Genomic DNA, 25,149 nt, shown 5'->3' on the forward strand with positions numbered 1-25,149 from the left:
AATCGTTTCTATCTCATGGTTCTATTTATAGTGTGAGTGCCCAGTATATTGTATTTTACTGAAGACAAAGATTGTTCACCATCATGGTTTAGGGGAAGGATACAGAAAGCTGTCTCAGAGATTTCAGCTGTCTGTTTCCACAGTTAGGAACATATTGAGGAAATGGAAGACCACAGGCTCAGTTCAAGTTAAGGCTCGAAGTGGCAGACCAAGAGAAATCTCGGATAGACAGAAGCGACGAATGGTGAGAACAGTCAGAGTCAACCCACCGACCAGCACCAAAGACCTACAACATCATCTTGCTGCAGATGGAGTCACTGTCCATCGTTCAACCATTCAGCGCACTTTACACAAGGAGATGCTGTATGCGAGAGTGATGCAGAGGAAGCCTTTTCTCCGCCCACAGCACAAAAAATGCCGCTTGAGGTGGGCTAAGGCACATTTGGACAAGACAGCTTCATTTTGGAATAAGGTGCTGTGGACTGATGAAACTAAAATTGAGTTATTTGGCCATAACAAGGGGCGTTATGCATGGAGGAAAAAGAACACAGCATTCCAAGAAAAACACCTGCTACATACAGTAAAATATGGTGGTGGTTCCATCATGCTGTGGGGCTGTGTGGCCAGTGCAGGGACTGGGAATCTTGTCAAAGTTGAGGAACGCATGGATTCCACTCAGTATCAGCAGATTCTGGAGACCAATGTCCAGGAATCAGTGACAAAGCTGAAGCTGCGCCGAGGCTGGATCTTTCAACAAGACAACGACCCTAAACACTGCTCAAAATCCACTAAGGCAGCGGAGGAACAAGTACAACGTTCTGGAATGGCCATCTCAGTCCCCAGACCTGAATATAATTGAAAATCTGTGGTGTGACTTAAAGAGAGCTGTCCATGCTCGGAAGCCATCAAACCTGAATGAACTAAAGATGTTTTGTAAAGAGGAATGGTCCAAAATACCTTCAACCAGAATCCAGACTCTCATTGGAACCTACAGGAAGCGTTTAGAGGCTGTAATTTCTGCAAAAGGAGGATCTACTAAATATTGATTTCATTTCTTTTTTGTGGTGCCCAAATTTATGCACCTGCCTAATTTTGTTTAAACAATTATAGCGCACTTTCTGTAAATCCAATAAACTTCATTTCACTTCTCAAATATCACTGTGTGTGTCTCCTATATGATATATTTAACTGACATTTTTTATCGTAACAACCATCGATTTATACAGGAAAATCATGACGATTAACAAGGTTGCGCAAACTTTCGCATACCTACAAAGAGTTTAGAGGAGTATTCCCAACTGGGACATTGCTGGTATATTAGAAGGATATGCCATCAATGTCAGATAGGAGCAGGTCCCACCCCTGAGACCCACTCCTCTATCCAGAACAAGACCCCCGAAGTGAACAAAGGGCAGCCATGTATGTACGGCAACCCTCCGTTCCCCACTATGGGAGTACCGAAAATAGCAGAGCACTGGCTTGGCTATTTCCAGTACTCCAATATGGGTGAATGGAGAGGTGTTATTAACCTACAAAAAGGCAGCTCTGTCAACTTAGACAGCTATAATTACCACTTGTACAACATCCAGAATAGACAAAAACCAAACAAGTGGAATTAATATATCAAAATGTCATTTATTATAAAATATATAAAGTATGGAGAAACAACAGGATGGTATACAGTGTACGGAGAAGCACAGGGCCAGTAACACCAAGAAAACTACCAGTAAAACTGTGCAGTGTAAGGCACAGATAGGTACGACCAAAAAATCAAATAATCAAAGCGTGAGGCTCAGGGAAAGCCAGAATGGTGTAGCATATAAAGGTCGCCCCCAATAGGGTTATGTACACAAGGTACCACAGACCAGATCTGGTAAACCGTGAGCCATAACGCACATACACCAAAATGCATAGGAGCCAAGACCGACCAATGATAGTAAATCTAAATGATGAGAATCAATGGCTGGAAATCAGAAATAACATGCACCTAAATACAAGGGACCCACTATGGATGCATACAAAGGTACCCTATAAGATGTATGGAGCTGTACTAGTGACAGGACGTACCTGAAGACATGGTAGCAAGGTGGATGTCAGACCCTGAGCACGAGACCTCGACGCGCGTTTCACCTCAACGGCTTCGTCAAATAATCAAAGCGTGAGGCTCAGGGAAAGCCCTGTGCTTCTCCGTACACTGTATACCATCCTGTTGTTTCTCCATACTTTTTATATTTTATAATAAATTACATTTTGATATATTAATTCCACTTGTTTGGTTTTTGTCTATTCTGAATGGAGAGGTGGCCACGCATGCAAGGTGTGCTCTCCATTTACTGCTATTGGACTGCAGAAAATAGTCAAGCTTGCTCACTCTGCTATTTTCAGGACTCCCTTAGCGATGAATGGAAAGCACGCTACATAAGCGTGGTGTGCTCTCCTACACTTCAGGGGCCCTGTTCTCTAGATAGGATCTAGATGGCTTATCCTAGTCATACCCAGATGGGCCAATCCTTTTCATCTAAAAATCTACTGTAGGAGTAAAATGAAAGCTCAAATAAAGCTTAATATGCAAACCATATACAATAAAATTTTTACACTGAAAAATCAAGTGGTGATAGGATTTTATCAGCAATTATTTAGTGTTTTCTTTCACATTTCAGTGTGAGGTGTTACTATTGAAGATATTGAATTTATTTTTAAGAAAACGGTTAAAAGCCGCATGTGAGGCTTTAAACAATTCTACATTTCAATAATTTCAATATTTTCTTGGCCTTGAAAACTTAATTGTGGCTGGATTCAAACATAGCTTTTAGATAATGATAGTGCATACATCTAGCCATTTTGTAAAAACACAAAAAATGTTTACAGGTAGTCGATATGTGAAGACTCCATAATGTTTTTCACCCAAAATGTAGCATGCTCCAGTTGAGGCAAGTTTTAGGGCAACATACAAGCACAGACCGTAATTTTAACAAAAACTGAACTTTCCTGTGTGGCCTGTCTTATCCGCTATAAAGGGGTTGTCCCAGAATGACAACATCTAAAATTTCTGCAGTATTGGTGATAGGGACCCTATGATTACGAGAATAGTGGTTCCTTTCTTTTTAAATTCACCCTTCTGCTGTGCAATACAAGATATGGTAAATTAAATGGTGCCATTAAAAAGTTCAACTTGTCCCACGAAAACACAAGTCCTAATATAGGTTATGTGAACAAAAATCAAAAAGGTTGCGATTTTTGGAAGGTAAAAAATAGCTCAGTTCCTTAAGGGGTTAATAAGGTCCCTTCTGTGTGTCATTGAGTGTATAATACATTTTCTATGGGTAACTCACATCCTCTTCAGATGATGTAGGTTACAAGCCTTAGAATATGAATCAATGCTGGTACGGTGTGAGTCACTGTACATTTAAGAACCTACAGCTTGCAGTGATCTCTTCTGAAGAACTCAGGTTTTATGAAAAACACATGTTCTCTACACTTTGCCATAGTATAGTTACATGTTATTCTTGCCATTTTTCATTGTGATTTTAAGACTATATATTAATGAAGCTGAGAAACCTTAGATGCGCTATAAATAGAAACAAATTAAAAATGCAGTTCCAGATTTAGTAACAACTTTATAAACTTGGAAAGTTTGGAAGTTGTAATAGGAGGCCATATTGAATGACTTTACCAGAAACTCCAATTAACTTACCTGGAAAGTTTTAAAAGAACAAGATGTGATCCTTTAGGCCCATGGACTAGCTGTGAAATATTGAAAACTTGCTTATGTTTCTGTGTCCTGCTATAGATATTGTGGATTCCAACCCATGCTTCATAATCTTTTAGGTCCACATCTCTATATAAAATGATCAAAAATACATCTGTAAGTGTGAGCTATAATAAATTAAAATGCATGTTAACTATGAAATAGCCCAATTTGTAGCTCTAGCATATTCGCAGCAGGTGATTAAAGAACTGCATGACGCTACCCTTAATTCCATTCTGTGCATGCCAATGGCCAGTAGAGTAACTGCAATGAACACATAGATGTAATATGTGTGATCAAATTAAAGTGGTATTCTGGTTTCATGATACTGATGAGCTATCCTCAATATCAGGGGACCAACTCCAGGCACACCTGCCCATTAGATGTTTGAAGGGGCTGCAGCAGTCGTGCAAATGCTGCGTTTTCTTCAATGCTTACTTGCACACTGTCTACTTTGTAGTGATGGTACATCTTAATTACAGCTTTTCCTCCCATCCATTTGAATGGTACAAATAGCTGTAATTACACTGTACCATCACTACAGTGTAGATCACGCACACTCAAAGGGATTTATTGTGGTACCACTTTGCATATTTCAACCCCATTGAGTGTGCGTGGATTCCTCCATACAAATTTTTGAGGACCTGGACCCATATACCACAGCACCTCACAAAAAACATAGGAGTGCAGATTCCTTTTTTTCCACTACAGTGTAGATGGCATACAGGTAAACATTGCAGAGGATGCAGCGTTTTAATGAGCGACACAACCTCTTTAAATAGCTGATTAGTGAGGGTTTACGGAGTCGAACCCCTATCAATCAGATACTGACCTATTTCGACGGATACTCACAAGTGTAGCATGAGAATATTCCTTTAATTTGGTCACACAGTTTTTAAAGGGAACCTGTAGCATTGAATATGGAGTCATATGTGATATGTAGCTGCAGGCAACATGTTATAGAGTAGGTGGAGCTGAGCAGATTTATATATCGTTTTCTGGGGAAAGATTGAGTAAAATTAATAATTATACACTTAAATTCTTTGAAGTCAAGGAGGCGGTCCTATCAGTTATTGACAGCCTTCCCACTATGACTGTGTATACAGAGATAGCTGTCAATCACTGATAGGACCATCTCCTTCACTTTAAATCCCAGAATGAGCAGGAATTTAAGGGTATAAATTACAATTTTACTGAATATTTGCACATAAAACTAAAGTTCCCTTTAATTGTGGGTTTCCATATAATTCCCTGTCAAATGTTGTTTGGGAAACATGCATCCAATAGGTTGTTTTGGTCTAATGGACTTAAAAGGGTTGTGCAGGATAGGTCATCAATATCTGATCTGCGGGATAGGTCATCAATATCTGATCTGCAGGATAGGTCATCAATATCTGATCTGCAGGATAGGTCATCAATATCTCATCTGCAGGATAGGTCATCAATAACTGATCTGCAGGATAGGTCATCAATAACTGATCTGCAGGATAGGTTATCAATAACTGATCTGCAGGGGTGCGACATCTGACACCCCCGCCGATCAGCTGGAGGCGGAGGCAGTGCTCCATGCAAGTGCTGCTTCCTCTATATTATACTACACATCATCTCCACTGAAGCGGTGGCATAGTGTAATTATAAGTACCCACTCCATTCAAGTACTCTCAGCACTTTTGAGAGTATAGACAGTGTAATGAATGGGAAGCAGTGGTTGCATGGACCACCGCCTCCTCTTCAAACAGCTGATCATGCTGGTGCCAGGTTTCAGGCCCCCCAGATCAGATATTGATGACCTATCCTGAGGATAGGTCATCAATACAAACAGGATGCACAACTCCTTTAAAGAATATCAAATCTATGGACTTGTAATGCAGCTTTCCTTCAAAATTATCAGGCAGTTTTCCTTATACAAATTCTATGTGAACATAACACATCCTATAAGTCCAAGTCCAATGGGCTATTGTGACAAATGACACAAAAATATTGTGCAGTTTGTCTAATAACCCTATTGAAAGCATTCGGTAGACTTCAATTCATGAGTCCACTATATTCACTGTACTCAGAAAGTGATGCCTGAGTAATATCAAAATAGCTGGTCACTGTAAACTGTTGGTATGAATAAACAAAAAAAAAAACGTTGTACATTTACCCAGAGAGGAAACACTGACTTGCTGTAAGAACCCATTTCTCATTTACAAGAGATCCTCCACATTTGTGTCCATTCCTGTAAGATAAAATAAAAGTAAAATGTGAACCGTGAGAGCATGAGTCTAGAAAAGAGAGGATCTTGTGTGCTCATTTTTTAGGGTATATTTGACATTTTAAAATATGGGAGTGTTGCGAAGGTTATCGTTTATGTGACATGTCATGGATGCTATCCAAGAATGTAAATGTTATATGATCACAAAAGCATTTTGTTTCTATTCACCTTTGGCTAACACAAGATTTGTTACTCTTACTCCAGTACTAGAATCTAAAAGGGCAGCAATTAAAGGCAAAGGGTTAGCTTTACACAGTTAATCCAAATCACACAGATGTTTAAAACTTCAGAGAGCTGGACTGCATAAATCCCAGACTAATTTACGGCTGATCTTTATTGCAAGGGAAAGACAGCAGGATAATATAAATGCTTGTTTGTTTTTCCTTGTTTCTTTTGCTTTTTTTTTGTTTCCTGTAGGTCTGTTTTTCGACAGGGGATCAAACATCTGGTTAAACTAAGCAAATCTGATTCACTTATGCCCTGTTCTAATCTTTAATGGCTCGAAGCAAAGTAAGTATCACTCAGTGAGCTCACTTGCCAATATTTTACAAATGTAGTTGCTGCCTACACAGATAGGCAACGTTTAAACAAGGACTGGTGTGTATTTGTTTTATAAGCTTGGAGGAGGGTGAAGGCTATAAAATCAGGAGAGGGGGAGGCAAGCCTACTATTTTACATGTCAGGACATGCTAGGAGTTATAATAAGGTTGGCTTATTCTGTAAAGTGCATTGCATACTTGTATTACAAAAGGCAGCTACAAAAGATGTGCCTTATGTGAACAATGAAACTTCATGCTGAGTACAATTACGTACATAGTATTAGGCATTCAACAATTGTGATAAGAATGGAATAAGGCACCCTAGTGTTTGCAAAAATACAAAGCTTGTTGTGTTTTATAAAGACACATTTTATATTGTGTCCATATATCCATTACTATAACTCTTGTGCGAAAATTATAACCTTCTGAGAAGTAGTAAGATAATATTTTTATCATAGAAAAATACACATCGACTAGAGACATGCATGTTACTTTATACATGTGTGATACACAGTTGCACTCAAGTTTAACAAGGCAATGATCCCTATTAGGGCTTATTCAGATGGCCGTATGCTGTCCGCAAAAATGCAATCCGTTTTTTGCGGATAGTTCCGCATGTCCGCGAAAAAACTGATTGCATTCAGTTTTTTTGCTGATCGATAGACTTCAATAGGGCCATGTCCTGACAAGTATAGGACATGTTTCATTTTTTGGCCGTAATATTACAGCCTATAGCTACTAGAGATGGGTCGTTGATCCAGGGAGTTATTGCCTGATTGGAGTCGGGAAGGAATTTTTTATTCCCATAAGTTGGGGGAAATTGGCTTCTACCTCACAGGGTTTTTTTTGCCTTCCTCTGCATCAACTTGCAGGATAACAGGCCGAACTTGATGGACAAATGTATTTTTTCGGCCTTATGTACTATGTTACTATGTTACTATGTTACTGTGCAATTGAAGAAATGGGCCCCATAGAAGTGAATAGGACAGCATCTAATCTGCAAAAAAACGGATCCGCATTTTTGCGGACAGCATACGGCCGTCTGAATGAGCCCTTATGCAGAGGCCAAAACAAATATCCAGGAGGCCCCACAGCAAAAATTGGAATAGAACACTCCTACACCCAACAGGTAATTCAAAACCTTAAAAAGGATTAGAGTTATTTTGGCCTTCCTGATGCACAGGAATAGTGCTCTTTCAGAACAGGGATAATGCAGACAGCGACGTCACTACACTAAGTTAATGCACACAGCGCTATCACAGTACAGGGATAATAAGGGTTGGACTGGCCCACAGTGAAAAAGTTAATCTCCCAATGGGCCCCTTAGTAAAGTGGGCTCCTTGTCCCCAACCCCCTGAACAAGTGGCACATGACACAGTAGACTGACTGCACCATATACAGTTAAGAAGAGTACAGCATCTCAACCAGCCATGTTCAAATAAAAAAACTGTCGCTGCAGGGACCCATATAATCAATTATCTTGTGGCGTCTTGGTGCTGCTGCAGCTGTGGGATGTAATATTCCCCCATGTAGCTGAACAGTGGGCCCCCAGAATTTAACTGGTCGGCCCTAGGCATCCCAGTCCAACACTAGGGATTAGCGTTGAGGCGAATCGAGCTTGGATCATAGACCCGAAGTCGATTCATTCAAACACTTTGTTTTAATGCTGTCCGGAGACCTGTCTCTGTAAAGCATTAAAATGTATTGCCACCGTGGAGGCAAAATAAATTTCACCTGAAGTCACGCAAGACTTCACTGAATTAATTCGGTATTCAGTTCTGTGTTTTTAAAAACATTTTAAAATAGCAATTCAAATTTGGGTTTGTTACCAAGGTACCAGCCGGTACCAAACCAGATTTCGGACTGCTAATTTAAATGTCTTTAAAGATGCAGAAATAAATACCAAATTCGTTCACCAAAGTATCGCGCGATTTCGGGTGAAACGAATTTTGCCTCCACGGAGGCAATACATTTTAATGCTGCATGGGGACAGGTCTCTGGACAGTATTAAAACAAAGTATCTGAACGAATCGACTTCGGATCTATGATCTGAAGCTCTATTTGCTCAAAACTAATAATGATAATTCAATGTCATGATAGCATAGTACAGGAATAAAGTATACACACAGGTCTCCAAGTTCTTATGGAGCTCCTTAGTAAGTCCTAAAATGAGATCACATAAAATCTTCCATACTCTCCTTCCAGAATCCATAGGCATCACTAACCGCACTTTAAATATATTTGTTTGGCCCATTAGTAGTTGCAACATTGTTAATGATAGCATTCATATCTGAAATATAATTATGCATACCGGTCATTCAAGCATAGCTATAGCCTATATAACATGCCGAGAGGTGTAAAGCTCAAATTACATATTATGACAAAAATATGATCTTTAGAATGATACTGAATTACAATTAAACTCCTACATTCCAACAGTGTTATATGATATTTATTGTAGCATTCTTTATGACATTTTCTACTAAGTAGTTGGAAGGTAGCCTAAAACTTTAAAGGGTTTGCAATCTTAATTTATTGTGCGTGAGTTGAATAGCATTTATTTTCAGGCAGATTGGTTGTCATGGGTACATTGCTAATAGCTACATAATATTATGTAGGATTGTCAGCGAGCAAGTCTCTAGTAACTTGCTTTTCTCATATTACTCATGATGGAGGATGATGATTTACCTATGTCTTAGACTGACCATCCATCCATTCTTGCCTTGTGCTGGACTTCCATTTACAACTCTCAGTGTCTTGGTAGAAGCACATGACCCTGGATCTAAAACCAGAAATGAATTACAAAGTAAATTTTTATTTTTCATCTATTTGTTGCAAGTCCTATGACTTTATTAAAAATATAAATGAAAATATAAATTTTCAATATGTTCAAAATCATGTTATATGTGCTGTTTAAAGGGGTTTTGCAGCCTGTTTGTATTGATAACCTATCCTCAGGACAGGTCATCAATACAAACCAGCATCCCCGCCGATCAGCTGTTTGAAGAGGAGGCGGCGCTCCATGTTAGAGCGAGTTCTAGAAATTACACTACACCACAGCTAAGGGGGAACAACATGTAGTATAATAAAGAGGAAGCAGTGCTTGCATGGAGTGCCGCCTCCTCTTCAAACAGCTGATCAGCGGGAGTGCCAGGTAACTGACCCCCCGCCAATCGGATATTAGAATACGTCATTAGTATAAACAGGCTGCACAAGCCCTTTAATATCTGCGACAATTTGACCTAGATATAGGTTCTGTGCAATATTCATGTATTGTTTGCAAACCTTTTTTAATAATATTAAATTAACATTTTAATAACATTTTAGTTGACTTATACTCACTGTCTATATTTGCCAATGTACTAGTTGTGTCTCCTTCACCTGGAAAATAAATGCATTTAGTTAATGTCGTTTTTAGGCCCATATTTTACATTAGGCACTAGAGGTCCAGTGCTTAGGGAGGCAGATTGCAAAGAGTGGCCATGGGTGCTGACACTGTATAAGGGTGCAGTGTTGTCAGTGGTACATTTGTAGATCCAGATTTTAAAAAATACATACGTTCCTACAATTTCAAATATCTTCCAATAGACAAGAAGACTTTGCGTTTGGTTTTTTAATACTTATGAAACGTTTATTACTATGATTCAGCTTTAGGTTTTGAGCCTTAAAGTGGCCTTTGAAGACTAAATGTGGCCAAACACATTCAATAGCTGTCAGCCAAATGATAGTTCAGCCTTGTATGTGTATTCAATGGGGAGAGCTTAGAAAGCAGCTGCCAGATACTTCTGGCGCCGGTTTATCTCCCAGTAGAACAGAAAGAACAAGTGAAAAATATTCACTTTGCCCGATCTTTCTCTTCCCAAACCATTTAGTTATGTCCACTGTGTAGTTTCTGGCACATTTAAATGGTAGCTGAGCTGCAGTATCCCCGCTTGGCCACTACATAGTGGAAAGAGCTTTCTGCTTCCAGCTCTGTCCATCATATAGTTTTCAGTGCCGTTGACTGTCATGAACAGCTGATTGGTGGGGCTTTGGAATATATATTCCAAAGGAGCCGATGAAAGGCATTACTTTCTGTGTGGAGCAGTTTAGAATATTTGAGCAATTCGTGAAGGTCACAGTGGCAGGACCTTGTCATTTGGATATTGTTAGCATATTCTAGAGATATGCCCAAGTCTTTTTGATGAGACAACTTGAATAATAAAAATTGTAATTTTATATAGGAGTATGATGCTTGGCAGGGTGCTGACTCTGTGGTTAGCATAATTAATTTTCAACACTGGGGGCATGGGTTTGTTATGAGTTTGTTCCCTTGTGTATCCATGGTTTTCCTTTGGTTTCTTCCAAGCCCCTATAAGATGCTAATAGTTAACTGGCTTCCCATGAAACAAGCTCTAGTGTGTACTGTATGTGTGCCTCAAATAGAACATAACTGCTCTCTGTGCCCCACTGGGTATAGGAACTGATGTGGTTGACATCACTCTCTATGCAGTATGAAAGCATTACAAGATGCCCAGTATACATATAAGTAAAATATATGTCTAATATATCTATGTTCTTCCAATATACAATCAATATTTGTATATAAACACTAATATTTGGTATGTAACAAGATAAATAAGTCAAGGAAAAGTGATAACATTTAATAATGCATTATTGACATGATAAAGTACAGTATAGCCATCCTTCTCAGACCCCTACTTGTTTCTCCTGCATTGTGTATTAAAAACATTAATAGAGATTTAAATTTATACTCTTCATTTGATATTTATTCTCTGAGTTTGATAGATATTCCATACTTGATCCAAGAGAAACTATAGGTGGTATATTGTATATATTGTTTCTTGGTTATACAGCAATATATCTAATATACAGGTTGTAGTTAGAGGATAGCATGGTGGCTCAGCGTTTAGCACTGGTGCCTTGCAGCACTGGGGTCCTAGGTTTGAATACAACCAAGAACAACAACACCTGCATGGAGTTTGTATGTTCTTCCTATGTTTTCCTCCCACACTCCAAAGATATACTGATAGGGAGCTTAGATTGTGAATCCCCCACCTCCACCTGAACCTCCTCCTTGCAGTCAAACACTGACTGTTCTCAGACAAGTCATCAAAAGGGAGACACTCTTGAGTATCTTCCATACCACATGGATTTTTTTGCCTGTTCTTAAAAAAAAATGAAAATTTCCCACTAGGAGGGGGCAATGAAAGCAGAAATGACACAACTTGATTTTTTTTTTAGAAAAAAAAAATTACAATTGCACCAGAATGTATGCTATCGGGGTGCTGGCAATAACAATATGAACTGTAGAAACATGAGGTTTTTAATTTTACAAAAATACAAGTTGGCTATTTGAGTTTGTGGCAGGATTTATAAGCCATGAAACAAACTCAATAGTCCCTCACTCTCTATACTACCTAAAATCTACCTAATTAGATCTCCCTGTTCTTTCCCTATAATGTGTCCCTAGTACCGCTTGATTACTGGCTTGTATCTGCTTTGCAATTGATCTATGGCAGACACAACACAAGCTCCCGGGTCTAAATTTGAACACAGAATGTTGTTCTATTGTGTTCTCAGCAAAGAGACCTGTCTGAATCCTACTCCTAACTGGCTAATCAGACTGTCAGCATCTTAGCCAATCAGAGCAACCCCCTCCTAGGGTCATGTGATCCTCCATCTTTCTTTCTGCCTATCATTTTCCTTGCCAATTTTCACGATTTGTCTGAAATCAGTAACAAATCCGAGTTTAGAATTGATTTGCTTATCTCTAGTTCTAATATCTGTACAGTGCTGAAGAATGTCAGTATATAAGCATCAATAAACAAATAAACAGTAAAAGCAAAAATTTAAATTTTCTGTGTTTATTGCACCAAATTCTAAAACTTTGAGCATTGTTCTCCTCACACCCTATTTCCAGACTGGAATTAATTATCGCATTCCATCAAACTCTGCCCCTACATTAAAGATGTCAAAAAGATCTAAAAGTTGGCTTGTAATGTCTACCAAACCCTCATAAGGCATTTTAATACTGCTTGAAATCCAACTATATTTTGTTTTCACTTAGCTATACTTAAATATAAAGCTTAAAGCTAAATACTGACAAAGGCAATCTCTTGTGACTTCTCGAAATGATTTAAATTTGCTAATCTAAATCTTTCATTTTTCTTTTTAAATTATAATTAATTGTGATAGCTCGTGATGGCCAGAATAGAGTACCATGTACTAATCTTTCCATTAAAACATGGAGAAAAAAACAGAGGGGGTCATTTATGAAGCTGAAATACAGCTACATTAGGCTAGTTGCGCCGCAATCTGAAAATGTTCCCGTCTTTCACCAGGTCTAAGTTAGTGGACATGGCATGGTCGAAGAAGGAGACAAGCAGGCCCGTCTCATTAATCATTTTCTATGCCTGTTTTAGGCATAGAAAATTGTCTAAATGTAAGACTGCAAGGAAGCTGTCTTCCATTCAGAAGCCGGTGCCTCTTCATGCGCCTCTGCTTTGGACAAAGTGGGTAATTTATTATACTGAAATATGCCTATATTAGGTGTATTTCAGCCACAGATGGTGGTGCAACAGTTAGTTGCGCTGCTATCTGCGACTTATCCCCATTCACGCCAGGTCTAAAAAAGTGGGCATGGTGTGGGTAAGGAAGGGAACGGTTTTAGGCATAGAAAATGGTCTTAATGACAGCTAGGAAGCTGTCTTACATTTAGAACTGGCGCTGGATGCACCAAAGTTATGGAGATTTCTGCTATGGGGCTTTATTAACCACCTCCGGACCGCCTAACGCAGATTCGCGTTCCGGAGGTGGCAGCCCTGCACAGAGTCACGCATATATGCGTCATCCCGCGAGACGCGAGATTTCCTGTGAACGCGCGCACACAGGCGCGCGCGCTCACAGGAATGGAAGGTAAGAGAGTTGATCTCCAGCCTGCCAGCGGCGATCGTTCGCTGGCAGGCTGGAGATGTGTTTTTTTTTAACCCCTAACAGGTATATTAGACGCTGTTTTGATAACAGCGTCTAATATACCTGCTACCTGGTCCTCTGGTGGTCCCCTTTGTTTGGATCGACCTCCAGAGGACACAGGTAGCTCAGTAATATGTTGCACCAAGCACCACTACACTACACCCCCCCCCCTGTCACTTATTAACCCCTTATTCACCCTTGATCACCCCTGATCACCCCATATAGACTCCCTGATCACCCCCCTGTCATTGATCACCCCCCTGTCATTGATCACCCCCTGTAAGGCTGCATTCAGAGGTCCGTATGAATTTTACGGATCCACTGATAGATGGATCGGATCCGCAAAACACATACGGACGTCTGAATGCAGCCTTACAGGGGAGTGATCAATGACGGAGGTGAACACCCCATATAGACTCCCTGATCACCCCCCTGTCATTGATAACCCCCTGTAAGGCTCCATTCAGAGGTCCGTATGAATTTTACAGATCCACTGATAGATGGATCGGATCCGCAAAACACATACGGACGTCTGAATGCAGCCTTACAGGGGAGTGATCAATGACGGAGGTGATCACCCCATATAGACTCCCTGATCACCCCCCTGTCATTGATAACCCCCTGTAAAGCTCCATTCAGATGTCTGCATGATTTTTACGGATCCACTGATAGATGGATCGGATCCGCAAAACGCATACGGACGTCTGAATGGAGCCTTACAGGGGCGTGATCAATGACTGTGGTGATTACCCCATATAGACTCCCTGATCACCCCCCTGTCATTGATTACACCCCTGTCATTGATCAACCCCCTGTAAAGCTCCATTCAGATGTCCGCATGATTTTTACGGATCCACTGATAGATGGATCGGATCCGCAAAACGCATACGGACGTCTGAATGGAGCCTTACAGGGGCGTGATCAATGACTGTGGTGATCACCCCATATAGACTCCCTGATCACCCCCCTGTCATTGATTACCCCCCTGTCATTTATCAACCCCCTGTAAAGCTCCATTCAGATGTCCGCATGATTTTTACGGATCCACTGATAGATGGATCGGATCCGCAAAACACATACGGACGTCTGAATGCAGCCTTACAGGGGAGTGATCAATGACGGAGGTGATCACCCCATATAGACTCCCTGATCACCCCCCTGTCATTGATAACCCCCTGTAAAGCTCCATTCAGATGTCCGCATGATTTTTACGGATCCACTGATAGATGGATCGGATCCGCAAAACACATACAGGCGTCTCCCTGGAGCCTTCCAGGGGGGGTGATCACCCCATATAGACTCCCTGATCACCCCCCTGTCATTGATTACCCCCCTGTCATTGATCACCCCCCTGTCAGGCTGTATTCAGATGTCCGTATGATTTTTACGGATCCACGGATACATGGATCGGATCCGGAAAACACATACGGACATCTGAATGGAGCCTTACAGGGGGGTAATCAATGACAGGGGGGTGATCACCCCATATAGACTCCCTGATCACCCCCCTGTCATTGATCACCCCCCTGTCATTGATCACCCCCCCTGTCATTGATCACCCCCCTGTCATTGATCACCCCCCTGTCATTGATCACCCCTCTGTAAGGCTCCATTCAGACATTTTTTTTGCCCAAGTTAGCGGAATTATTATTATTTTTTCTTACAAAGTCTGATATTCCACTAACTTGTGTCAAAAAATAAAATCTCACATGAACTCACCATACCCCTCACGGAATCCAAATGCGTAAAATTTTTTAGACATTTATATTCCAGACTTCTTCTCACGCTTTAGGGCCCCTAGAATGCCAGGGCAGTATAAATACCCCACATGTGACCCCATTTCGGAAAGAAGACACCCCCAGGTATTCCGTGAGGGGCATATTGAGTCCATGAAAGATTGAAATTTTTGTCCCAAGTTAGCGGAAAGGGAGACTTTGTGAGAAAAAAATAAAAAATATCAATTTCCGCTAACTTGTGCCAAAAAAAAATAATTTCTATGAACTCGCCATGCCCCTCATTGAATACCTTGGGGTGTCTTCTTTCCAAAATGGGGTCACATGTGGGGTATTTATACTGCCCTGGCATTCTAGGGGCCCCAAAGCGTGAGAAGAAGTCTGGTATCCAAATGTCTAAAAATGCCCTCATAAAAGGAATGTGGGCCCCTTTGCGCATCTAGGCTGCAAAAAAGTGTCACACATCTGGTATCGCCGTACTCAGGAGAAGTTGGGCAATGTGTTTTGGGGTGTCATTTTACATATACCCATGCTGGGTGAGAGAAATATCTTGGTCAAATGCCAACTTTGTATAAAAAAATGGGAAAAGTTGTCTTTTGCCAAGATATTTCTCTCACCCAGCATGTGTATATGTAAAATGACACCCCAAAACACATTCCCCAACTTCTCCTGAATACGGCGATACCACATGTGTGACACTTTTTTGCAGCCTAGGTGGGCAAAGGGGCCCATATTCCAAAGAGCACCTTTAGGATTTCACAGGTCATTTACCTACTTACCACACATTAGGGCCCCTGGAAAATGCCAGGGCAGTATAACTACCCCACAAGTGACCCCATTTTGGAAAGAAGACACCCCAAGGTATTCCGTGAGGGGCATGGCGAGTTCCTAGAATTTTTTATTTTTTGTCACAAGTTAGTGGAAAATGATGATTTTTATTTTTTTTTTTCTTACAAAGTCTCATATTCCACTAACTTGTGACAAAAAATAAAAAATTCTAGTAACTCGCCATGCCCCTCACGAAATACCTTGGGGTGTCTTCTTTCCAAAATGGGGTCACTTGTGGGGTAGTTATACTGCCCTGGCATTCTAGGGGCCCAAATGTGTGGTAAGGAGTTTGAAATCAAATTCTGTAAAAAATGACCTGTGAAATCCGAAATGTGCTCTTTGGAATATGGGCCCCTTTGCCTACCTAGGCTGCAAAAAAGTGTCACACATCTGGTATCTCCGTATTCAGGAGAAGTTGGGGAATGTGTTTTGGGGTGTCATTTTACATATACCCATGCTGGGTGAGATAAATATCTTGGCAAAAGACAACTTTTACCATTTTTTTATACAAAGTTGGCATTTGACCAAGATATTTATCTCACCCAGCATGGGTATATGTAAAATGACACCCCAAAACACATTCCCCAACTTCTCCTGAATACGGAGATACCACATGTGTGACACTTTTTTGCAGCCTAGGTGGGCAAAGGGGCCCATATTCCAAAGAGCACCTTTAGGATTTCAAAGTTCATTTACCTACTTACCACACATTAGGGCCCCTGGAAAATGCCAGGGCAGTATAACTACCCCACAAGTGACCCCATTTTGGAAAGAAGACACCCCAAGGTATTCCGTGAGGGGCATGGCGAGTTCCTAGAATTTTTTATTTTTTGTCACAAGTTAGTGGAATATGAGACTTTGTAAGAAAAAAATAAAAATAAAAAAATCATCATTTTCCACTAACTTGTGACAAAAAATAAAAAATTCTAGGAACTCGCCATGCCCCTCACGGAATACCTTGGGGTGTCTTCTTTCTAAAATGGGGTCACTTGTGGGGTAGTTATACTGCCCTGGCATTCTAGGGGCCCAAATGTGTGGTAAGGAGTTTGAAATCAAATTCTGTAAAAAATGACCAGTGAAATCCGAAAGGTGCTCTTTGGAATATGGGCCCCTTTGCCCACCTAGGCTGCAAAAAAGTGTCACTCATCTGGTATCTCCGTATTCAGGAGAAGTTGGGGAATGTGTTTTGGGGTGTCATTTTACATATACCCATGCTGGGTGAGATAAATATCTTGGTCAAATGCCAACTTTGTATAAAAAAATGGTAAAAGTTGTCTTTTGCCAAGATATTTATCTCACCCAGCATGGGTATATGTAAAATGACACCCCAAAACACATTCCCCAACTTCTCCTGAATACGGAGATACCAGATGTGTGACACTTTTTTGCAGCCTAGGTGGGCAAAGGGGCCCATATTCCAAAGAGCACCTTTCGGATTTCACTGGCCATTTTTTACAGAATTTGATTTCAAACTCCTTACCACACATTTGGGCCCCTAGAATGCCAGGGCAGTATAACTACCCCACAAGTGACCCCATTTTGGAAAGAAGACATCCCAAGGTATTCGCTGATGCGCATAGTGAGTTCATGGAAGTTTTTATTTTTTGTCACAAGTTAGTGGAATATGAGACTTTGTAAGAAAAAAAAAAATCATCATTTTCCGCTAACTTGTGACAAAAAATAAAAAGTTCTATGAACTCACTATGCCCATCAGCGAATACCTTAGGGTGTCTACTTTCCGAAATGGGGTCATTTGTGGGGTGTTTGTACTGTCTGGGCATTGTAGAACCTCAGGAAACATGACAGGTGCTCAGAAAGTCAGAGCTGCTTCAAAAAGCGGAAATTCACATTTTTGTACCATAGTTTGTAAACGCTATAACTTTTACCCAAACCATTTTTTTTTACCCAAACATTTTTTTTTTATCAAAGACATGTAGAACAATAAATTTAGAGCAAAATTTATATATGGATGTCGTTTTTTTTGCAAAATTTTACAACTGAAAGTGAAAAATGACATTTTTTTGCAAAAAAAATCGTTAAATTTCGATTAATAACAAAAAAAGTAAAAATGTCAGCAGCAATGAAATACCACTAAATGAAAGCTCTATTAGTGAGAAGAAAAGGAGGTAAAATTCATTTGGGTGGTAAGTTGCATGACCGAGCAATAAACGGTGAAAGTAGTGTAGGTCAGAAGTGTAAAAAGTGGCCTGGTCTTTCAGGGTGTTTAAGCACTGGGGGCTGAGGTGGTTAATACCGGAGTCTAAAACACTGGTCTTAATAAATGTGCCCCAAATTTTTTTTTAATTAGATGGTCTGTAATGAAAAGCTTATCACAGGGAACTCCTCTGCTGATAATCCCAGTACTCCCAGATGTAATATGTGGGAAAACCCTGAGGCAAGTGTCCCAGTTGCCTACAGCATCACCACAAGGGAAATGAAGCATTGTCCGATGCCCTTTATGTGCTGGGTCCTCCAGAATAAAAGGCATTCTTTGTAGCCACTCTCCATTATAGGTAGGAATTATGGCTAAATCTGTGCCAAAAAATTGGCCTACATGGTCTGCACCCCGTTTATTCTGTATTACTGTATATACACTTTTTGCACCTTAATCTGCAAAAGCGCATGGCTAAGTAAATGAATAAACGGAAGATAGATATAGTGGGAAGTACTAAAATTTAGACTGTCTAGACTAAAGTGAGAATTTATCAAGCCCTGCACTAAAGAATTCTGTCTTTTAAAACTCACAAAATAGGGCCTGGTGATCCATGTCGGCCACCCAAAGTCAACTTTAAGAGGAGAAACATATCTCATGCATGCACAGTATACTTCCCTGGCATCCTCCAGCATGTTTTCCACTAGTAACTTGCAGTTTGGTGTGCTGTCATAGGTCCAATATATAACGTCAGAGGATACATGGTCTCTGATGTAGTGACTGCACTTTTAGGGCTCAGGCACATGACCGTGCTGTTTTTTCTGCAGTCCGCAAATTGCCGTGTGCCTTTAGCAAATTTGCAGGACGAAACAGAAGGCCCATTATAGAAATGACAAGAATAGGACATGCCTTAAAATTTTTGCGGAGCCACGGAACGGAGCAACGGATGCAGAAATCACACAGAATGCTGTCCACATCTTTTGCGGACCCATTGAAATGAACGGTTCCATATATGGACCGTATACGGAATCAAAATATGGCCCGTATACGGAACGCAAAAAACTTTAGTGTGCATGAGGCCTTACTCTATTGGCGATTTTTCCTGCACATCATCTTAGTTTGTTCTTCAGTGGACATTGCTAGCACCACTACAAACCCCACCCTTTATTACAACTCTTAACCCCTTCCCGTCCAGCGCCGTAATAGTACGGCACAGCGGGACGTGACTTGCTGCCCAGCGCAGTACTATTACTATTACGGCGCGCTGATCGGGCGGGTGCAGGAGCTGCGCCCGTCTGATCAGCGTCAGGGGTCCGGCAGTCACTGATAGCTGGACCCCTGCTGTATGCGCCAGAATTGGTGAAAACACTGATGCTAGCGCATTAACCCTTGATGTGCGGCGGTCAGCGCTGACCGCGGCACTTGTGATGTATGCAGAGGCAGAGGCCTTCCATCGGGTCCCACCGCTGCTGTGACGGGGACCCGATGGCAGGGACATATTAGGTATTGCCGCATCCATATCGACCAGTTCTATAAAAATATCACATGACCTAACCCCTCAGGTGAACACCGTCCAAAAAAATTAATAAAAACTGTGCTAAAGAAATCTTTTTTTGGTCACCTCACATCACTAAAAGTGAAACACCAAGCGATCCGAAAGGCGTATGCCCACCAAAATAGTACTAATCTAATCGTCACCTCATCCCGCAAAAAATTAGCCCCTACCTAGGACAATTGCCGAAAAAAAAAAAAAAAACTATGGCTCTCAGACTATGGAGACAGTAAAACATAAAAAAAAATTTTGTTTCAAAAAATATATTATTGTGTAAAACTTAAATAAATTTAAAAAAGTATATATATTAGGTATTGCCACGACTGTAACAACCTGATCTATAAAAATATCACATGACCTAACCCCTCAGGTGAACACGGTAAAAAATAATAATAATACAAACTGTGTCAAAAAGCCATTTTTATGTCACCTTACAGCAAGGGATCAAAAAGTCATACACCCCAAAATCATAACAATCAAACTTACATCTCATCCAGAAAAAAATGAGACCATACCTAAGACTATCGCCCAAAAAATAAAAAAAACTATGGCTCTCAGAATATGGAGACACTAAAACATAATTTTTTTTTTGTTTCAAAAATGCTGTTATTGTGTAAAACTTAAATAAAAAAGTATACATATTAGGTATCACCGCATCCGTAAGAACCTGCTGTATAAAAATATCAAATGACCTAACCTCTCAGGTGAACACCACAAAAATAAAAAGTGTGTCAAAAAAGCCATTTTTTGTCACCTTACATCACAAAAAGTGTAATACCAAGCGATCAAAAAGTCACATGCACCCTAAGATAGTACCAAACCGTCATCTCATACCAAAAAAAATAAGCCTCTACAAAAGACAGTCACCCAACATTTTAAAAAACTATGGCTTTGAGAATATGGAGAGACTAAAAAATCTTTTTTTTCAAAAATACTTTTCTATGTCATATTTGGTATTGTTGTGTCTGCAACAGCCTGCTCTATAAAAATACCACATGATCTAACCTGTCAGATGAACACTGTAAATAACAAAAAGTGTAATATAGATCAACCAAAAATCATATGTACCCTAAAATAGTACCAACAAAACTGTCACCTTATCCCGTAGTTTCCAAAATATGGTAATATTTTTGGAGTTTCTACTCTAGAGGTGCATCAGGGGGTATTCAAATGTGACATGGCAGCTTAAAATTATCCTAGTGAAATCTGCCTTCCAAAAACCATATGGCGTTCCTTTCCTTCTCCGCCCTGCCGTGTGCCCATACAGCAGTTTTCGACCACATATGGGGTGTTTCTGTAAACAATACATTTTGAGTTTTGTTTGGCTGTTAACATTTGCTTTGTTAGCGGGGAAAAAATTGATTAAAATGGAAAATCTGCCAAAAAAGTGAAATTCTGAAATTTCATCTCCATTTTCCATTAATTCTTCTGGAACACCTAAAGGGTTAAAAATCAAGTAAATTCGAGAATTCACGTTTATTTTCTTGATTGCGAAAATCGGCAATGTAGTATATGACAAATATTCGCCCAAATATTTACGAAATATTGCGAATTCGAATATTTCACATGCCGCCCATCACTAATGAAGACAACATTGTTTAGGTGGTCTGCATTGTTAATTGGGGGGGCGTTGGAGTATACATTAAGAACCGGATTCCAAATTAGCAGTGTCTTTTTTTTTTTTATTACTTGGGGGGAGCAGGCCAGGACTGCTAATAAAGGAATCTGGAAAGCTATGTCACACATTGTGGCCGTATCACAGCCAGATACCCTTTAACAGTGTCCTCCACAGATCCCCCATAACAGTGTGTGCTCCACATATCCCCCATAACAGTGTGTCCACTACAGATTCCGCCATAACAGTGTGTCCTCCACAGATTCCCCCATAACAGTGTGTCATCTATAGGTCCCCCATAACAGTATGCCATCCACAGGTCCCTCATAACAGTGTGTCATCCACAGGTCCCCCATAACAGTGTGTCATCCACAGGTACCCCATAACAGTGTCATCCATAGACCCCCCCATAACAGTGTCATCCAAGGATTCTCCATAACAGTGTGTCATCCACAGATCCTGCATAACAGTGTCATCCACAGGTCCCCAATAACAGTGTGTCATCCACAGGTCCCCCATAACAGTGTGCCATCCACAGGTCCCCCATAACAGTGTCATCCACAAATCTTTTATAACAGTGTGTAATCCACCGATGCCCCTTAACAGTGTGTCGTTCACAGGTCCCCCATAACAGTTTGTCGTCCACAGGTCCCCCATAACAGTATGTCATCCACAGATCCCGCATCCTGCTCTATAAAAATATCACATGACCTAACCCTTCAGGTGAACACGGTAAAAAAAAAAAATACAAACAGTGTCAAAAAGCCATTTTTATGTCAAAAAGTCATACGCACCCCAAAATCATACCAATCAACCTACATCTCATCCCACAAAAAATTAGACCATACCTAAGACAATCGCCCAAAAAATAAAAAAATATCACAGTGTGTCATCCACAGGTCCCTCATAACAGTGTGTCATCCACAGGTCCCCCATAACAGTGTGTCATCCACATGTACCTCATGACAGTGTCATCCATAGACCCCCATAACAGTGTTATCCACAGATTCTCCATAACAGTGTGTCATCCACAGATCCTGCATAACAGTGTCATCCACAGTTCCCCCATAACAGTGTGTTATCCACAGGTCCCCCATAACAGTGTCATCGACAAATCTTCCATAACAGTGTGTAATCCACAGATGTCAACTTAACAGTGTGTCGTCCACAGGTCCCCCATAACAGTGTGTCGTCCACAGATCCCCATAACAGTGTCATCCACAAATCTGCCATAACAGTGTGTCGTCCTCAGATCCCCCATAACAGTGTGTTTTCCACAGGTCCCCCATAACAGTGTGATATCCATAGGTACCCCATAACAGTGTGCCATGCACAGGTCCCCCATAACAGTGTGACATCCACAGGTTCCCCATAACAGTGTGATATCCACAGGTCCCCCATAACAATGTGTCCTCCACAGATCCTCCATAACAGTGTGCATGTGCAGCATTATCTTCATCCACTGCTATGGAATTTTGAAAAATAAGAGAGCCAGTGATCAGCTATTATCAGAACATTCATAGCATAATGGAGAATGACCATGCATTCACACTGTGCTCTCCCTTCACTTCAGGGGCCTGGATGCGACAGCCCCTTTTTTTCAGCTTGTGGTTTCATAAACAGCACCATGGAAAAACAAAAGTGCCCTGTCCATTCATAATGCTGGGTCCGTGTCCAGACTTCCCAGTGAAAATGGGAAGGGAAAAAAATCCATGCCAAAACTGCATCGAAAAGTGTATTATAAAATTATTCAGAAAAAAAACACATCCAAAAAAAACCTGATGAGGATTCTGCATTGTTTTTTTAAGCACAGAAAATACTCTGTGTGAACATACCCAAAGAGGCTGCAGGATCAGCAGTTTACAGCGGAAAGGCTAAAGAGAGATAATGTGGCAGTCTACACTCAGCTTCTGTGGTTGCAACCGCTGTCCGTGCCTACAAAGTTCTGTCAAACTGCTAGTCCAATATTTCAGGATTTGGGGCCCACTTTAAATTATGCCCAGGGTCACACGTTGTCTAAAACTGGCCCTGGGTATACATACACTGATTTCTATTATAAACACTGCAGTGAATGATTTCCTGATGGGAGTATATCTCCCTGCTCCGGCTTGTACCTTCTGCTGAAATCTCTACTTTAGAATATCCGTGCAGCGTACCCTGCACTGCGATGTTCTCGGCAGAGGTTCCAACAGAGTACAGCCTGTACAGACAATAAATATGTCGTTCATTTCAATCATTCTGCATGCTAGGTACATAACATGTAGATATACATTAACATAACATGTTGTAAATATAATGTTGTCCTGATCCCACTTGACAATATTTCAGAAAGGTTAATCTCTTGCTAAAAAAAAAAAGGTGAGTATAATACTTACATCTAGAAATCTGACAATAATCCCAGGGTATTAGAGGATTGTCAGTATAACACCAGGGTCCATGAGCATCATTGTCTGGATTTCTGCAGTAATTTCTTTCAAGTATGGAAACATCTGGCTCCCGAAAGGTATGTCTACAATATAAAACAAATTACCTATTTAGTGAAAAATATGTCCTTTTCAGCAATTATTTAAATGAAATATAATTAATTTTCAATTGATTCTACAAATTCTTATAAGGCATAGCATGAGAACTCCTTTATCAAGCATCCTGCCACTGGGGCCTAACTCACAGACCCTAGAGACATAGCCGCCCAGTTTAACGAACACTACTATGCTCTTTACAATATTGGGGACCAACAACCCCCTTTGGATAACTGGACTGCCTCGATACAAGACTTTTTAGCCAATGCACAGCTACCAGTCCTGACTGATGAGCATTTGGCTTCTCTTTGTGCTCCCATCACTATAGCCAGGATTCTTAGCACTATAAAAATGTTGCCCTCTGGGCAATCCCCAGGCCCAGATGGCATCTCAAGGGAGTTTTATAAAAGATTCTCTACATTCATATCCCCTTGCTTGGAATCGGTGTTCCAGCAGGCTGCACAGGGTGTTCCCTTCCTGCCTGAAATGCTATCTACACTAATAGTCATGCTGCCTAAACCAGGGAAGCCGGTAGATATTCCCCAGAACTTCAATCCCTTCTAAACGTCAATGTTAAGCTATATGCTAAGTTATTGGCCTTTAGATTGTCCTCTGTCATACCTTTTTTGGTGAAACCTGATCAAACCGTATTTGTCACGGGACGGCAAGCCTTCGAAAATACCAGACGTCTCTTCAATGTCCTGGATTATGCGGAGAGAGACAGGCTCCCTATGGTTCTCAGTTACGTTGGGCACCAAGAAGGCGTTTGACCGTATTAACTGGTCCTTCGCCTTCTCGGTATTACAACACATAGGATTTAAGGGGACAATACACTCGGCCATTTAAAACTTATATAGTAACCCATCAGCTAGAGTTTTTTTTTTTCAATGAAGCTCTCTCTGAGCCTTTTCAGATTTGTAATGTAATGCGCCAGGGATGGCCTTTGTCTCCTCTGATCTTTGTATTGACCATTGAGCCCCTGACCCAAAACGTTCCCTAGATGACACCATCAAGGGAATCGATATAGGGGGGTAGACAACAACTTATCTCTCTGTATGCGGATGATATCATACTTACTTTAAATGAACCAACTAGTTCACTACAGCGTGACTTAGACATTATTTCTAGATATGGTTTTCTGTCATAATATAAGATCAATGTATCCAAGTCTCAAATACTACCCCTGAATCTCCCTCAATAGATTTTTGACTTCATGAAATCCACCTTTCAT

At 40.7% G+C, this 25,149-nt stretch overlaps 1 protein-coding gene across 2 annotated transcripts in view; it reads right to left on the reverse strand.

Moving 5' to 3' along the window:
* HGF (hepatocyte growth factor) overlaps positions 1-25,149 on the reverse strand; it is a 151,246-nt gene that overhangs the window by 13,532 nt on the left and 112,565 nt on the right. For both annotated transcript variants that reach the window (XM_040413128.1, XM_040413127.1), the window contains exons 11-15: positions 23,775-23,908; positions 9,887-9,925; positions 9,233-9,326; positions 5,895-5,969; positions 3,695-3,838 (exon numbers count right to left, since the gene is read on the reverse strand). In XM_040413128.1, the coding sequence (XP_040269062.1) occupies positions 3,695-3,838; positions 5,895-5,969; positions 9,233-9,326; positions 9,887-9,925; positions 23,775-23,908 (486 nt within the window). The remainder of the gene's footprint in view (positions 1-3,694; positions 3,839-5,894; positions 5,970-9,232; positions 9,327-9,886; positions 9,926-23,774; positions 23,909-25,149) is intronic.

This window comes from Bufo bufo, chromosome 1 (assembly GCF_905171765.1).
Source record: "Bufo bufo chromosome 1, aBufBuf1.1, whole genome shotgun sequence".
Lineage (NCBI taxonomy): Eukaryota > Metazoa > Chordata > Amphibia > Anura > Bufonidae > Bufo > Bufo bufo.